Consider the following 17,650-nt stretch of genomic DNA (forward strand, 5'->3'; position numbering starts at 1 on the left):
TCTTATTTTATTAATTTTATCTTCATTGTTTCTGGCCTGTCATTTGCCATGCATATTTATGCGATAAAATTGAAAATAACTGGATTCAGAAAGGCTGGGGGAGGACACAGAATACCAAATTCATTTTTAATGGTTCTTTGCAAGTTTTCTGAAGAGGAAAGTTTCTAATATAGCAGGTACCTTTAAGGGATCAATGCTATATATAGCTTAGCCTGTAAAGTGAAATAAGGAGCAATAACGCAGTACATACATAAAATCTTACAAAACAAGAAAACCTATTTTAATGTAATTTTTGTAATATTGTGGCATATAAATAAATCGGAATAAGATGGATTCACAAGACAAGAGTACTGTTTAAATTTTAGTAAGTTAAACCTAATATAAAAGTCAGTTAAAACTGTATTTCACAATAAGGCTAAAAAGAAAAAAGTGTTGGTTATTGGTTACCAGTACAGACCAATCAGGACCCTCTGATTATTTCAAATTCTATTATAAAAACCTGAAAGCCACTGCGTGTTTTTAAACATAGCCAAAAAGCATGCATTTTTGAAAAAGTTTTAAGTCTAATGTAGTTTAACTTCTGTAAAGACGAATTCACATATGTCAGAAAGAGGTCGCTACTGATACTCTAGAAACATTTCCAGGATCTTATGGTCACAGCTTTGGAAGCTGAGAACTGTTTTTCAGCTTGACCCTTGGATACTTACCTGCAAGCAGATTTCAATTCTAATTTTTGCGTTAACTTTTCAGTCTAATTCACTTATACACTGTATTTAGTTACTCAATGAACTATGCAGCTGTTTAATCTCAAGAGTAAGCCAGTTAGAACCACAAATCACACAAGAACCAAAAAACGAGTAAGGGAACACAAGAACAAAACAAAAACAAAAAAAGGTAAGGGAACTCTTACAAGCCTCTTCCAGTCTTAAAGGATGCAATACTTAGCTACAAATTGAGAAATTTGAGGAGTTAATTAATGCAACCTATAGTGTATTAACAAATAAGAAGTTGTGGCCCTCATATCTTTCACCATTTAATTCCAATTTTAAATATTAAGGCAGTGCAAAGGTTTTTAAAAAGTTAAGTTCAAGGAGGCTCTGGAGCCCCTCTCTTTAATAAGCATATAATACAGTGAGAGCCACTTCATCACATTTTAAAAACTAGTGACCTAATATAAGTGTCCCCCACACACGCATTTGCTTTATGCTTGATTATCACTTACGTAAGTTCATGCAGTTTTCTACTTTTTTCCTGATCGGTTGCTTTCAACTTCTCATGCTCAACTCTAAGACGTTCCTGTTCAAGCATCATCTTCTGGTTTTGGCTGAACACAGAAAGTAAATGTTACATCACCTGAACCTCTCAGACATGACATTCAGTAAAGAAATACAAGTTAGAAAATCACTACTTGAGGAAACTCTTGGCACTTCCTTCCCACCATACAGTGCTTCTGTACTCACACAGTCCAGAGACATTTGGCACCAATAAAATAATGGCAATTACTTACTCTTGAAGTTCAGTGATAAGCTTCTCCTTTGCCTCAACTTCATCTCTTAGGCTACTGATTTGTTTCTGATGCGTCTCACGATGACTCTGAATTTGCTGTTCCACAGCTTGCTATTAGAAAAAACAATATGTATCGTATGCTTTAAGAAGTTGCCATACTTCACTTTGTTCTTTTTAAAGACAATGAAATTAACTTACCTTGACTTCATTTGCAGTTTGGACCTTATTTAAGTGCTCTTTCTCCATCTCATGGACTTTTTCTAGTAGGGAAAAGATCACATTTCAGCCAGATAATTAGGTGATCACAGAGAAGACTGTTAATTCCCCCTTCCCTCCCCAACACCTGAAAATTTGGAAAAAAGACCCCTTTCACCAAAAAGATGTATTAAATCCGTAACATCTGTAATTTAATCCTATCCATAGGAGTTCTTTCAAACAGCAAACATGCTTTCACATTGACTAATTCTACTTGTAGCAAAAAGCCATTCTATAGCTCTGCCCTTCAATCTAAATAGAACAGAACAATTTCTTATTTATCACTATACACTTAAAATGTTGTAGGTGGTGGGTGGGGTGTAGGAAGCAATTCCTACCCTGTGCTCGGAGTTGAACTAGTTCTTCATTAAGGGAATCCACAGACTCTTCCAGCTGCCTTTTCTTCTGTTCCACATTCTGAAGATATTCAGTCAATGACTTGATCTTGGCTTCATGCTTGTAGAATGGAAAGATTCATTTACTTTGGAACTAGGTATCACAGAACTACGTCTGCATAAACAGTTACACTTATTTTTAAACAAAACCTGATGTCAAAACAAAAATGGTGCCAACTAAACTCGAAGAAGAATATGACTACTCAGGTAGATCTTCAATGTAGCCTGTAAGATAGTGTCTTTATTCTGGATTGGAATGAAATATGTTTTTTGGCTAGGAGATGTTTTGAATGTTAAATAGTATCAGAAGCAAGAGAGTCCCACTGTATTTAGAAGACTGCACTGAAATACGCATGTCCCAATATAAAAAAAGATGACGATCTGTATGTAAAACAAAATATCAAAAAATTATGTAGATCACAATTTTCAGAGCTTTTAGAAGCCATATTAACGATCTTTTCTAACAATCACATAAAAAATGGCCTTTCTCACATTAGATGTAAATTTAACAAGCTATGCAATCCTACTGTAATCTTACTGTGCTACTGCTACCGTTCCCACTTCCAACTTGCTGCATTAGTAGGCAGAGCGCTCGCTAGCCACTGCTTCCCTAAGACTTGTATTTGTAATGGATCCTATGATGGAGCACATACGGACCCCCGTATTTAATACAAATGCTACAAAAGCATTATCAGGCTACAAATATATTGCAGAAATTCTGACATCCTGTCACACAATTACTCAGAAGCATCCAAACTGAAGAGGGTATTGAGGATAAAGCTGAGTCTTGTGGCTGTTCAATCACAATGCACTGTTAGGTGTCAAGAAGAAATTGCTGCTCCTTTTTTCCCCCAGCAGATTAATGAATTCAAAAGAACACTTAAGGAGTATAGTGTAAAGAAACATTTACCTGTGATATACGGAGCTGGCAGGCAGCCAACTCCTTCTCGTTTTCTTCCATTTTCTTATTGCTTTCTGCTTGCGTGCCTTCTAACTGTTTGCAACGTTTCACCATTGTCTTTACTTCTGACTTCATTTTACTAATGTACAGTCTTGCAACTGTGAATTCTTCATCTATCATGCCAGTTCCCTCAGGCTGCTGAAAAGTGTGGAATGAATGACACATTTAGAAACCTCAGATAATGAAACTGAATTAAAGATGAGCTGGAGCAACTTAGTGCCCAGAACACATCCCCCACCTTGACTGATAAGCAGAGCATTAACACACCAAAACATAACTTTTAAGTCTTCTGATTGATTATTTAGAAGTTTGCACCACAGTAATGAGTCACTTGAAGATGGAAACAGAGTTCACTATAGACTTCTACGACTGCTTATGTGCTTGTCCTACAGTGATCTTCTAAATTCATTCTTTATTTCACTTCCTCATTCCATTTTTAATGATTAACATCTTGACTACCACTGTAGGTCAGCATTAGATTTCCAAGATGATGCTGTTGATTATGACCATTCCATATGGCAGTTTAACACTATAAATGAAAGCACTACTTCAGACAAAAAAATAAAATCATACCCGCTCTTCCTTGTCTTTGCATAGTCAAATTCTGTTTGGGACTCGATAAGTCACAGCATAAGCAATGGATAAGCTTACGCCCAAATTATTAATATACGTGAGGCTTCCTATGATGGTTATTTTTATTATACTAAGAAAATTGACCCTACTTATCCACAACGTATGTGCATAATACATGGCATTAAAATTGCCCTGACTAATTCTTACCTTGACATCATTATTTCCTACCGCAATTCCTATCTCTGCAAGATCTTTTAGTAAGGAGGCCATCATCTCCGTCGCTCGTTTCTTCTGATGGTTGGTCATTTCTTTAAGTTTCTGAAGCTCTGCATCTATACTGGCCAGAGTGACCTACAGTAAAAGAAGTTAAACTTTAATAAACAAAATGTAGTCTTGTTTTTAGTGTTAGTTTCATGTGATGTATTGAAATACAGCAACATGTGGCTGCCTATTGAAATGTGCCATTTTTATGTCTAATACCAGATTAGTATCAACCTAAGTGAATAAACCATGTTGTAAAGATTTAGAAGTCCTAGAGTGACAGTATTTCTTCTGAAAGAAGTGTTAAGTGCTGGTGACAGAGGCCTTCAACTCACAAAATATAATCTTACAACTCTGCAATAAAATTCACACCAACGTTGTTAAACAGCATTCAGAGTCATACATGGTTAAATATTGTAGAGGATTGCATTTATAGGAAAAAGGTACATGGACACCAAGTCAAACACTTTTCACCATATTTTTGTAAAGAAAATAATTTAATCTTCATCTGCAGAGCTCTTCACTCTCTCCCATTTGCAAATCAAAAAATGGCACCCAGTTCCAAGACTTCACAAGCACTACACTTACTCTAGAGCAGTTTTTCAGCTAGTATGACTTGCTGTGGTTGTAATGGTTACAGCTCAGCAGCTTGCATACTCAGACGTTGTCTGTTCTTTGTTCTCCAGTTTTTAAAAAAAATGTCAGAAGTTTTACAGCCAGTGATGCCAAAGGATGGTTACTGCACAGGTTAGCTGTGACAGACTTGACAACACCGAAATGTCTTCATTTTACTACATTTCAGAGCAGTTACTGCTTTCTCATGGATTGAGTTATTCATGTCACTCAGTAGATATTAGTTATAGTATCTAGAATCACTTGATTAACTATAAACTAATTAAAGACAAAGCAAACAAAGAAAACCACCCCAAAACACTTTAGAATCATACACATACAGCTGGCCTATTCCACCAAATTTTAAATGCTGCTCATAATAGAAAGACTAGACATGAGCTAACTTTCAGTTGACCTTAAAGTGATGTAAAATATTGATAAAGATTACTCAGCTCAGAATACTTGGAGTTTAAGAAGACTAGGTTTCATGTTTTTGTGAACATCTAGTTTAAAGCTAGTGTTCTATCTAGTAAAATCTTACTAACTGAAAATTGAAAGCCACATTCACTAGAAGAGCCAGACCCACTCAGTTTTCATCTTCAAGAACAGAGAAAAACGAGACTTGCACTGTCGTATTTTCTGCTGCAATACCAGCAAACAAGCTGATCCTTTCTGGTACTTAGAATTTTAGAATTCTACTCAGTATACTGGGTAGAATCTTAACTGTCTAAAACTGATTGAAGTCTGCCAAATAATTGGCTACCAAAACTGTCAGTCAATTCAGAAACCACACAGGTATGTGAGGAAGCACATGGCATTCATCCTGTGGGACTGATGCTGCATCTGTATTTTAACCAGGACGACCTTTTGGACTATGTCCTCAGTGTTCAGGACTACTCCTTTCAGAAAGTAAAATCAACTGCCTTTTTTTGAGGGTATCAAGATACGTTATATTTTACATGCCATGAATACAGCATGCAAACACACATTCCTTTCAAGCTATAGCATGCTCACTGCAATTTCAAGATTGGAAGGAGCAGATTCTTAAGTGAGAATTATCCCAACTGCACCAGAAAGACAAGCAAAACTGAGTCAGATCATCAGCATGTAATGAAAGTGTTAACTTCATGTATCTAGGACTTCTCTGAATACTCTTCACATAGTAAAATGCCGTGGATACTAAAAAGATGAGAGCTACCAAGGTCAATAGTCACGAAGCTTACTTATTTTAGAAAATCATCCTTTGCTAAAGCTAAAAGTTTTAGACTTAAGCTCCTATTTTCTCCTTGTGAAAAATGTTTAAATGATTTCAAGCAAGAAATACAGGTAAGGCAAGAAAAGTTATGTTGAAGACTGTCAGTAATTTCTTATCCCACTTTCATACCGATTTTTGGTTGAGTTCATCACTAAGCAGTTCGTATTCCTTTGCCTTATCTTCTACTTCCTGAGACTTCTGATCATAATTGACAGCTAATTCTTCAAGGGCTTGTAGCACCTCTTTCACTTCTTCTTTAGAGGCATCGTTTTCAGCCTGAAGGCGATTCAACTCTGCTTGCAGGTTGTCTTGGTCCCGTCTGGTCGATGCTAGAAGCTAAAACATTGATAGAGATTTATTTAAAGTTACAACAACAAATAATCATGAAGAAAATCTTATTACAGCTTTTAGCTATGATAGCTTATCTCTACATTTTTAGTGTCTAGCATCATGCTATAAGGATGCCAAGGGCAGGTACAGTGACTATACTGAAGAATTAAATTTATCATCTATATCCATAGTTCTTTAGCTTTTACAGTATTTTCAAAATGGAAGTGATTGCAAATCAAGACGCATAAACAGCAACTAGAAATGCACATGGGATACTGCAAGTTCTCAGAAAGGCCACTCAACACTACTCATGAGTCTGAAATTGTCAACAGGCTAGGGACTAAACTTCCAGCATTTTAATACTGTTAGCTGCTGAAGAATAACTAGACAACATGAACAGTTGCTAAACAGGCATTTATTTAAATAAGATTAAACAGTAGCTCCAACTTCCTGAGTCCTCACCCCATTTCCTGCTTGCCATCTACACAAAGATTATTATTTTTTTAATCTTTGTGCTATACTGAATTATCTTCTCTACTATCTTGGCTAAATGAGGTTAACAAATTCATTATTAATACTTATTTTCTCCATTTAGTTAAGTTACATCACAGGCAACACATGCATACAAACCATTTCAATATTCTAGTAAGTATAGTCTGAAGTAACAGATAGATACTTTTTCATTATGGGCCATTATGTTTCCCTCCTCCCCCTTCTCCCTCTGTACAGCAACTGACCAAAAGTGAACCTTAAAACAGATTTCTTACAGTAAATCAAGGTATCTTCAGTTTTGACAAACTGCTAACTTTCCATGGAGAAAACAACTGCCGATGTCTTTGCATAAAATATTTCAATTCCTCCGATCTTCACGGATACTTAAGGTTCAAGGAAACTGGTTTAAGTTTAGGCTTTAGCACAGTGTAAGTGGGGGGAATGAACAGGCAGAGCATTTAGATAAGGAATAAAAGAGAACTATTGTACAGTAATAAGCTGCCATTCTGTTCCCTGGTCATAAACCCTGACCGGTTCAGAACGTCTTAAATTTCTTTAAAGGAAAGAAATAAAAATAGAAAAAAGACACGAGATCAAAACTCACCTCTTCCTGGTCCAACATTTGTGTTTTCAGTTTTTCTACTAATTGGCTCTGCTGATTAATTTCTTCATCCTGCAATTGAAGTACGACTGTGCTCAATAAACTAACAAATACCACTCAGGAAAAATAAACTAAGAGACAGTGGATGTCACAGAATATGGAAAAGTTAGATGCCTAACAATTACACAGCTGAGGGCAACCAAAGTAAAAGAATAATCCTTTTTACTTCACTGGGCTCTTAACCTAGCATGTATGTGTAAGACACCATGCTCCAACGACAAAATTCTAAAACCGATGCTTTTGCAAGTCTTCTCCAACTTGTTCTAACTTCCAACAAACAGTTAAGATTTTTTTTTCCCCTCTCCAAATGTAGTACTACTGCTTAAATTTAAAATCACATTCAATTAAGATATGCATGTCATGGAAAGAAAAAACTGCTGTCTTCAAATTACTCATTTTCCTGCTTTCTCATTGTTTTCCTTCTTCTACTACATTATTATTCTAAGCAACCAACTAGGAATGTTCTATACCCAGAAAGTAGAAATACTGTTGAAGATCCTCTAACTTTTCCCTCCTAACTTTCATTTTTATCTTGTTTTCTAGGTACTGGTACTTTGGTTTTCAGGACATTTTTTAGTAGTTTTGGCAAAGGAGGGAGAGCAACTAAGAAAGGATGCTCACCTAGCACCAGATAAGGCAATTTTCATTTCTCTTAATCAGAGCTTTAGAACTAGAGCAGGCACCCCCAGCAGATATTTAAGCAAGCTGTATTAACAAATGAAGACTAGCAAATTCAATATTACATAATATAGTTCAAGATATATTTCCAAGAGGTCTTACATTAGATAAGAATAGCATACCTTGTCATCCAGTTGTTTGTATAGTTTGGCAATTTCTTCCTCACATTTTCTTCTCTCAGCATCAGTGAAATTGCCAGTTACTCCAATTGCAGTAGCTGGTTTATCATTAATAACAGTAATATCCTTGTCCACTGCAAAAGCTTCTAAGTTGGCCTTCTCCTTGTCAAACTGTTCATCAACTGGTACAGTCTCCCCTTAAAGGAAAGAATATACTAAGTTTTAGTACAGTCAGCCATGAAAATTCTTCTTAAGTATTACATACTCCCTACTAGCAGGACTTCTCCATGGTTAATAAGCGATCAAGTTCACATCATTACATGGTAAAAAAATTACCACATCACCTCAATTATCTCCTGCTTACCACAGAACATTTTATTTCACCCAGTTACTCTGCTATGAGCTCCAAGTCTCACATCAAGCTGTATCTTCTAGATACAGACAGAAAATCCTTTCTTTTCCCTTGGCAGTCTGTTTTGCTAGGTAGCCATATTTGCTTTTAAATCGCTTTGCTTCTAATTTAAAATATTTGTCCAGTTACACTTTTATCCTTTTATGTTCATTAAGCCTTTTCTGATGAGAACACTTGACTAACTTCGCACAGGAAAAACACCACACGCGTTAATCAAGGCACTTCTCTGGTAAACTAAGCTAAATTCCTTAGCATCTCATTACAAAACATTTTATGCAGTCCTTGGATGGTACGGGCTCTTTCCAACACTCCAGTATCTTGTGTCAATATTCTGGAAGAACAGTACTTAACATTTCAGGTGCAGCCTCATACCATCTCTACAAAAGATTTAAGGGAAAAAAAAAAAAAAGAAACAGAAAATCACATCCCACTAAACTTTTAAGTGAGCCTATTTTTCTCAGAATCACACCAGGATGTGGTGCAGTTATCTATAAGATTGCAAAATCGTTTTCTGTAGCTGCCAAACTCCAGATTACATCTCTAAGTACAACCTATGTTCCTCCTTTCTTGAATTTAAGGCTTCATATTTAACTTGCATTTTGCCAGACACTTAATAGATCAGAAGTCAGTTATTCAGAGAGAAAAGATGGGCACACATTCTGTACTGTCAGCAGTTTTGGAGTTTGGGTGGGGTTTTTGCCTATCAACATGGTTGAGTTTTGAACTAAGATAAGATCTTGTGATTTTGATTTGAATTAGAAAACCAAACCAGATGAAACTTCATTCAGTTTCTGCATTTACAGTTAATATCATTTTTTTCTACCCCAAAATAAGTTTTTAGGATGTACATAACTCTAGTTCTGTAGTAAACTAAGTGTTGAAGAACCTAATACCAATATATGCCCAGATATTTTTGTCATTATGTGATCATTAGACGTCATTCCAATTGCAATACAGTGAAAAAATATGAAGTTTCAATGTCAGCTTATTATCCTAGCTTTAATATTCCTACATAGCGCTCTTGCATAGAGTTCCCTCTTATTTTTGGTATCCTGAATACTAATTCAGTATCTATCATCTTGCCTAAAGTTTGCAGAACAAAAATGTAATTGCTTCTCACCATTCCGCCATCTGTTGAGTTCATTTTCTAGCCACTGTATGGTGTTACGCAGAGTCTTATTTTTCTCTTTTTCCTTCTCATACTTTTTCTTCCATTGTTCTGCAGTGAGTTCCACATTGACGCAGACTGTGTTCTTAATGGTCTTTGCTCTACATAGAAAGAGCAAACAGCTCTGAAACTTTTTTTTTTTCAACAGAAAAGAATTAAAGGCTCTTAAATGTCTACAAATCACTGGTGAAAGTGTAAACAATTCCCACCTCTTCCAAAAGCTTATTTCTACTCCCTGCCAACTTACTATTCTTTCAGTTGGATTGATGCAACTGTTAGTGGACAGAGCAACACAATAAACTTTGGCAAGGCTGAAAAAATCTCAAGCTGGCTGAGTTGGAAAAACTCAGCTGCATACTTTCACCTGAAAGAATTTGAGTCAGGACAGTGCACGGCTTTGAACAAAGGGTAGCATTCACCACACCTAGCAAACATTCCTCGAGTGGAGAGCAAAATACTTTGAGGGTGTAAGCCAACAAATGTATTTAAGAAACAACCCATTTCAACCAAAAAATCCAGTTGCTGAATCTCCATTAACCAAAAAGGTGTACCAGCTATGAAGTTCAGATTGACTGTCAACATTCAGTCAGGCAAATCTCATCTGAACACATTAGCTTGGGAGATGAAACTACACGCATTAACGTATCTTCAAGAAGTTAATGTATAATTTTTACTTTAGTGCTGTACCGCACTTACCTCAGTAATTCTTCTGTATAGTCTACAACCAAATACCACTGCCCCCCACCCCAAAGACGAAAATAAGATAAGTTTAATGGTAGCTAGAAAAGTTTCCCACTATATTATGACTCCTGTAAGCATCTTTCTGCAAAATCTTATTGTGCTTGATTACTACCAAAAGGGACATGATTTCCCATGAAGTTATATGATATTTATTTAGCCTTCAGTTACTACAGCTGAGGGTTTCAGCATAAATTTTACACCTCTAAAAGGTTTAATTAATATACTAGACTAACTATTGGTAGCTGATAGAAGCACACTCTTAACTCCTGACGAAGTCAAGAGCATGAGGCAGTGAAACTGCAGAGGTACGGCTGGAAGACACTTCCCAATAGCTCATTCAAGAAATACTAAGAGGAAAGGACCTCCAAGATTCTAAAAGGAGACCAAAAACACTCCAGTGTTGCAGAATGTAGTCATTATTCCACATCCACTAACTACCCATATTCTGCCAGGTTTTTAAGAAGTTCTGAAGTCATCTAGTCTACTTTCCATAATAAAAATCTTCTCTGAAAAGACCAGTAGAAAACTATCTTGTTGAACTGAAATGAAAAAGGTACACTGACATGGAAGGTCAGATTAAATAAGTGAAATGCTGACAGCTTTTGCAGTGTGCTCCAGTAATTGGAGTTATTAAATCTAGTAGGCAGGAACTGGAATATTATGATGAAGCATTAATAGAATAGTGAAGAAGAGATGCCTAACAAAATACCAAATTTGAAATGGGTACTTATAAATTCAAATACAAATTACACAGGAATTTAGAAGTACTAACTCAAACGTTACTGGAATGATACAGGAAACTGACCAGAAAATTAATTCAGCACATTGTCAAAGAAAGGTTGGCAGAGGACAGGCTCTCCCAGCACATAAAGGATTCAACTTAATAGGGGAAAACTCATTCCTCCCTCCTTCCACTTAAAAAAAAAAGGAATATTAAATATCCTCCAAAACTATACATTAAACTGCATTTTGAATCGAACTATACGCTGTCTTCCTGGAAATATAGTCTTCAGGATCTTGCCCAGTTTAGGGACTTTTATATTGATAAGGTAGATCCCAACACTTATCAGAATGTTTACTCTCTGTAATTCTTTAGTGTACATGTGGCTTAGTTTGGTTCAGGAATCTTAACAGATTAACTTATTTATTGCTCATTCTGCATTTATTTCCAAGTACAGTAACAGCAAAATATTAAATAATTTACTCACCTTTGGCCAAACAGAAGAGTAGATTTAGTTTCAGATTCATTGTATGAAGATGGAGAACAGCAAATAACAATAGTGGTTCTGCAATTACCCCCTAGTGAATCTTGAAGGATTCTTGTCATTTTGCTATCACGATATGGAACATAAGTCTACCAAGAAAATGATTACATGAATCGGTCACTGTTTTTCAGACACATTATTTCATTTGTTGAAATAAGAGCTATGGTTTTGTTAGGTGTAACTTCATTAGAATGATATTAGATTTTACTCTTAATTAATAAAATATAAGACTGAACACACATGGGATGGCATAAAACTGTCCTCCTATGTTTGGTAACTTCTAGAGTACAAGAAAGCTGTCAGTATGATACTTAGGCCCCTCAGTATGAAATGTAACTTTATCATTGGTGTCAATACAGTACAATAACAACGGCCATTTGCAGTGCATTAATGCGACTGAATTAGTTTAAAAAGACTCCATGCGTATCACTGAGATCAGTAAAGAATTCCTGCATAATATCGTGTTCAGAGATGCAAGCCTTTAACCTTGAAGTATAAAAATAAAAGAACACTTACACTGCTTTCAGCCAAAGCTGAGATGACGTTTCCAAGAGCAGACAAAGACTTGTTGATGTTCTTAGCCTCATCCAGCACAGCACCTTCTGCTCCAGTTTTACTAACCTATACAATATTGCAGTAAATTACTAAATGCATCTCCGAAAAACACCTTCCACATTTAATATAAAACTTGAGTAGTTTTCCCGCTTTTATGTCAGTCTCCCTGACTTTGAGGTACTCATAAACAAGTTGGATTAGAATAAGCAAATGCCTTCTTAGGCTCTTTTCCTGATTCACCACCAATTTTTAATTTAAAACTCAGTGTTTGAAGATGTTTCTGATTTTTTAAACTGAAGTGAACATTTTCCCTCCTAAGTATGCCTTTTCATAGAAGATAAACGTAGAGTTAAAAGCTTCTATCAAACAAACAGCTTTTGAAGTTGTTTGAAGTTTGCTGAAAAACTTGAATTTCTTAAAGTAAAAGGCAATAAGCATTATGAATAATTTACAATATCCAAGCAACCAAGAGTTAGACAAACTATATAGACCTTATTAAGACAAAGTTCTACAGGTCATCCTTACAATAAAACAAACAGAAAAAACAACCCAAAACCAAAGAAAACTCTACAACAAAAAAACCCAAAGGACAAACCACACACTACCACTCTCCGCCTACTACACTCCCCCAGAAAATGCAAAGTCTAAATTAGCAAGAATTTGTGAGAACAGATTTTAGAGGCTGAACCTGACCAACATGAGTGCTCTAGGAAATTAAGTAGATATCAGCAGAAATGTGAAAAATTCTACCCTGACACCATTCTATTTACCTTAGCTGTTCTGCCTTAAGGGCTGAATTTGAGTTATAGTTCTCTAACCCTCCCTTTACTAGTCTTCTCACCAAGCTGTGATCATGACTACAACTAAGCAATTCTATTTGCCTATGTTTAATACAACCCAAGGCAAGGTATCAAAAAACCTCAAGTACTTCAAAAAGACTGGGAGAAGCGTGAAAGCAACATTTGAAGTAAACAGTGAAAGGAACAAAACTACAGAGAAAGGAACTCTGCTACCTAGCCTTTTTCTTTTAACTTTATTCTCACTTTAATGCTACACTGTTCTCATTAAAGAAAAGATGACCACTACTAAGAAACACATTACAGAATAAACACAGGATCAGAGACAACAATAAGGCCATAGAACAATGGCATGAGGAAAGACAACAGCAACAAGAAAGGACTGAAAAAGATGGGGATTACCCCAGAAGCAAAAGATGAAAAAAACATAAATCCAGCTCTTAAAAGGCTCAATTATAGTCTACAAGTGATACAGAATAAGCAAAATGGTACATATTTCCTTCCCTGCTTTAAGCCACTGACACAGTAAAGCAATCTGTCATTTTAAACAATGTTAATCAGATTTTCAAATTAAGAGACTTGGTACCGCTAGGTAAGAAAATTCAGATATTGCACATGCATAAAACTCTTTTTATTCCACTACCAGGCCACCCGACACACCTGTACACTTTTTTGCTCTCACAGATACAGAGACTGAACTGTAGCCTATTTTCCCACCCCATTCTGTATTTACAGACCCTTACCGCAGAAATGCCTATCAGCTTGAAGAGGTAGTATCTAATAGCCAACCCAGACTAGGATTCAGAAACTACATTTCAAAGTCAAAATACTTCAGAGATGACAACTGAACAATCAGTACTTCATTAATGTAAAATTTTTGATAGCAAAGAATAACCAGAGTTTTTCAGAGCAGAAAAAAAAATCTGTGATTACCTTTTCACTACCTGCCAAGTCCACAAGGTAAAGTTTTCCACTTAGTTTCTGTTCTGTTTGAGTATTTTCTTGTTTTACATTAATAAGAAAAATACTATGACTTCGGGAGCTGTGTTCATTCATATCTATAATCCAAAATATACAAACTGTCAAAAATACTTGTACCACCAAACTTAAAATATTTATCTTCCCACAATGAAGCAACAAGTCTAAAGCTAACTAAACAGTATAGAATAATCTCTCAATGGCAATAAAACTAGAGGCAGCAAAACCAATACTATCATCTAATTGAGTAACAAAGATCCAGTCTCCCTTGGGCTTCTATTAATACTGCATAAGCTCACTGATAAGATTTGCTAGCCTGTCAACTATGGATTTCACACATTTAATTTAACTTCACTAGAACAGAAAGCACTTTTATAGTCTGATACCAGAACGTATTCTTTTTTATCTGTAGATTTACAATGTATCACCTTTTATCCTTTTGTGAAAATTTGAACTAGGTAGCTATAACCTTTCTCCCCTTTCTCATTTAAATACCTACTGCTCCCTCTGCTGTGAAACATGTGGAGTAAACAAGACTTATTTAAAGAACGATTTTAATTTATTAACAAAATTTAAAAGCTGACTGCAATGTGAATGAGAACGCCTGCCTATTTCTTTTTCCTTTTTACCCTAAATCCCTCACAGGCCTAGAAGGACCAGCTTGTTGATGCCACAGAAGCAGCTCAACATAGAATAATATCCTTCTACCCAAATTTCTGCTATTTCTCCATTACTTAGTCTGGTCCCCACTTCAGAACCTTTCTACCTAGAAGCAATGACGTGGAAGTAAGGACTGAGTTGCTCCTTTTAAGGAACGTAATATTTTAATTTTCAATCCTTAACCAAAGAAATTAGAAGAAAAACCTCTTACTTTCTCAATGACTGTATATTATTTCTTTTCCTGAATAAAGAACTAGACAGAGAAAGATTATGAAACACACCCTGGAACTGGCTCTCAATGATTTCTGACAGTCACTTCAGTTGCTAAGAACTGAAGTATTATTTTACATGCACCTCATCTTTCCTTGTCTCTATTTTTTAAACCCTGTCACTTCCTAATCCTGCTTCTTGTGGGAATTTGGATCCCTATGACATGGCTCCTTGCAACTCAGTTCCTGAGCTTTTTGGCCTGTGGCATGGACACTGGGATGCTGCTAAAATTTGCGGCATGTCTGAATATATATTCTGACCAGCTTTTCTTAGAATATGCAACAGAATGGCCAAATGCTAGACAAGCCACAGTGCCCCTCTTATAGATTCGTAGGTTAATTTAAACAGATGCCACAAACTGGGATTTTGCACAGTTCCTAATACAGACCTACACCTTTTTTTCCCAATGATTTAGAGCTCCTCACTGATCACTTACTCTGTCCTTTCAATCCAAACCTAAGTAACATCTAGAAAGAAATTAACTGAAATACGTGTTTCTGAAAGACATCCTGAAAGTGCTTATGCCAGACCCGTTCAAAAACCTGAATTATTTAGCTCACTATTTTTGTCTTCCCTACTTTTTAAGGCATACCAGAAGCAAATTCATGAAGCACTAAAAGGAGACAAAAGGTAATACTTACTTGTAACTGCTACATGTCGGTTTGATTTTCCTTCATCTATAGTATCCATAACTTCTTCTGGACTACATACAAAACGCTCTGTGCAACCCTTTAAGAAAAGAAAAGGCAAAAACCATCACGCCAACAAGCCAGAAGTAAATGGCGTACACTAGAGAAGTGAAAGATGAAAACATATCAGATTGATGCTCACCTTTACATAGGGAACTCTATTTTTGTCCTCATGAACAGAAAGATTGGTCTTTGAAACTGGAAGAGAAAAAGTTCTAGAGCTAAAGTATATGATTTCTTCGCAAAATGAATGAGCTGTGTACAACACATGCCCGAGTCATAGGTGTTATTTCTCAACACTTTATAGAAGACTTAATATATATGAAACAACCACTACTGCAGCTTTAGTATTATTATACAGATTAGCTCCATGCTTTCTTATTTTGATGTACCCCTTATCATTTATAGGTTATTAGCATACTGCATACCTGTCTTAGTATCATGATAAGGTTTTGGTTTTTTGGGTTTTTTTTTTTATATCTCTGTCCAGAACAATTTATTTCTATGTTCAATATAAATAAAAGGCTTACCATCCAAAAGGTCCCTTATTTTATCCAAGTATATTTCAAAATATGACACCTAGAAATGGGAAGGGGAATAAAGATACAGTATCAGAAAGCAAAAATGCTTTCCTTTGTGAACAGAAGGATCCAGCCCGAATATTATGACCTCCCACATAATACGACATCTAGCTCAAGTCCTTAATGCTGAACTAAAATACACCTTTAAGAAGAAACTATTTTGATCAAAAGCTTCAAGCGCTACCAGCACTGCCATAGGTTATCAGGGTAGCTACCACCAATGTTTAATGGAAACAAGATTAAAGTGTTAACGTAATTCTTTAAGAGTCACTTACTTCAGAAATAACTCATTTAGATTTTGCAAGTTACAAGCATTTGAAACAGATACAGAACATCAATTTAGCCACAGGCTACTTCCAGTTTCAATACAGATTAAATAAGTAACAATGAAGAAAAGTTTACCTTAATATGAAACTCAAGATTCTCATCCATAGAGTAAATATAATTAAAAATATCTTGCACTATTCTTGGAATAATACCCATCCCGTCTGGGTCATGAAGTTTCCCCTTATTAGAAAAAGATACAATAAAATGAAACATTCATACTGAACACAACATCACAAACAGTATCGAATGGCAAAAGAAACAGTTAACATACAAATCAGTTTTAAAATGCTGACAGGTATGATGCACTTATTTTACCTATAAAGGAAAGTCTTGACCATCCATTTAGGCCCAGCATTTGCCAGGAGTGAAAATAACAAGTCTCAGAAATCTCCCAAACTACTAAAAGTGAAAATGTACTATTAACATTATTCTTGTGTTCCTCATCCTGCTACTGAGGGCTGAAAAAATACAGTAATTGCCATTCTTAGTCCTAAAAAAATATTTTTGGTATCAAAATGTTGCAATGGAAGGAAAATTAAAATTGCAAGACAAAAACAAGCAGACATCGTATCTCTAGAAAGATAAGACTATTGTGATAAAAACAGATGAAAGTGACATTAAGAGGAAAATTATTTTAAGATTTCTTACTTCCATAGTGTGTGTCTTTCCAGACGATGTTTGCCCATAAGCAAATATTGTACCATTGTATCCCTCAAGTACATCTAAAGGGAAAGAGTATTTTCATTAGGGTTCATTTCCTTCTTCTAAAGGAAAGTCAAATGAAATAGGCAGTTTCTAAATCCTAAAACATTCAGCAAGTTAAATAACTCAACGTTTGGGAACTCTGTGCTAGAGTTGGGGGGAGGGAGGGTGTTCCTCCTATCCCTTTTAATGCATTAAGTAGTCATCAACTGCATTTTAGATGTTTATTGTATTAGAAGCACCTGTTCCTTCAACCAGAAAAACCAGGACTTCAGAGTCAGGAGCAAAAAGGAAATCAATAGAACTGCCAGGTTGAACAGATAGTCTTTGATAACTCAGAAGAAATCACCATACACAAGAACGCTATAATATTTTCTGCCTTCATAAAAGTTTAATTGTCCAACTGT

At 35.8% G+C, this 17,650-nt stretch overlaps 1 protein-coding gene across 2 annotated transcripts in view; it reads right to left on the reverse strand.

Annotated features, from left to right (window-relative positions):
* KIF5B (kinesin family member 5B) overlaps positions 1–17,650 on the reverse strand; it is a 36,589-nt gene that overhangs the window by 9,033 nt on the left and 9,906 nt on the right. For both annotated transcript variants that reach the window (XM_064444923.1, XM_064444922.1), the window contains exons 3-20: positions 17,190–17,263; positions 16,617–16,721; positions 16,164–16,212; positions 15,776–15,831; positions 15,586–15,673; positions 13,970–14,094; positions 12,201–12,305; positions 11,628–11,773; positions 9,631–9,779; positions 8,102–8,295; positions 7,245–7,313; positions 5,948–6,154; positions 3,898–4,041; positions 3,067–3,255; positions 2,100–2,217; positions 1,705–1,766; positions 1,508–1,617; positions 1,223–1,324 (exon numbers count right to left, since the gene is read on the reverse strand). In XM_064444923.1, coding sequence (XP_064300993.1) covers positions 1,223–1,324; positions 1,508–1,617; positions 1,705–1,766; positions 2,100–2,217; positions 3,067–3,255; positions 3,898–4,041; positions 5,948–6,154; positions 7,245–7,313; positions 8,102–8,295; positions 9,631–9,779; positions 11,628–11,773; positions 12,201–12,305; positions 13,970–14,094; positions 15,586–15,673; positions 15,776–15,831; positions 16,164–16,212; positions 16,617–16,721; positions 17,190–17,263 — 2,092 coding nt within the window. The remainder of the gene's footprint in view (positions 1–1,222; positions 1,325–1,507; positions 1,618–1,704; positions 1,767–2,099; positions 2,218–3,066; positions 3,256–3,897; positions 4,042–5,947; positions 6,155–7,244; positions 7,314–8,101; positions 8,296–9,630; positions 9,780–11,627; positions 11,774–12,200; positions 12,306–13,969; positions 14,095–15,585; positions 15,674–15,775; positions 15,832–16,163; positions 16,213–16,616; positions 16,722–17,189; positions 17,264–17,650) is intronic.

The sequence above is a fragment of the Phalacrocorax carbo genome, chromosome 2, assembly GCF_963921805.1.
Source record: "Phalacrocorax carbo chromosome 2, bPhaCar2.1, whole genome shotgun sequence".
Lineage (NCBI taxonomy): Eukaryota > Metazoa > Chordata > Aves > Suliformes > Phalacrocoracidae > Phalacrocorax > Phalacrocorax carbo.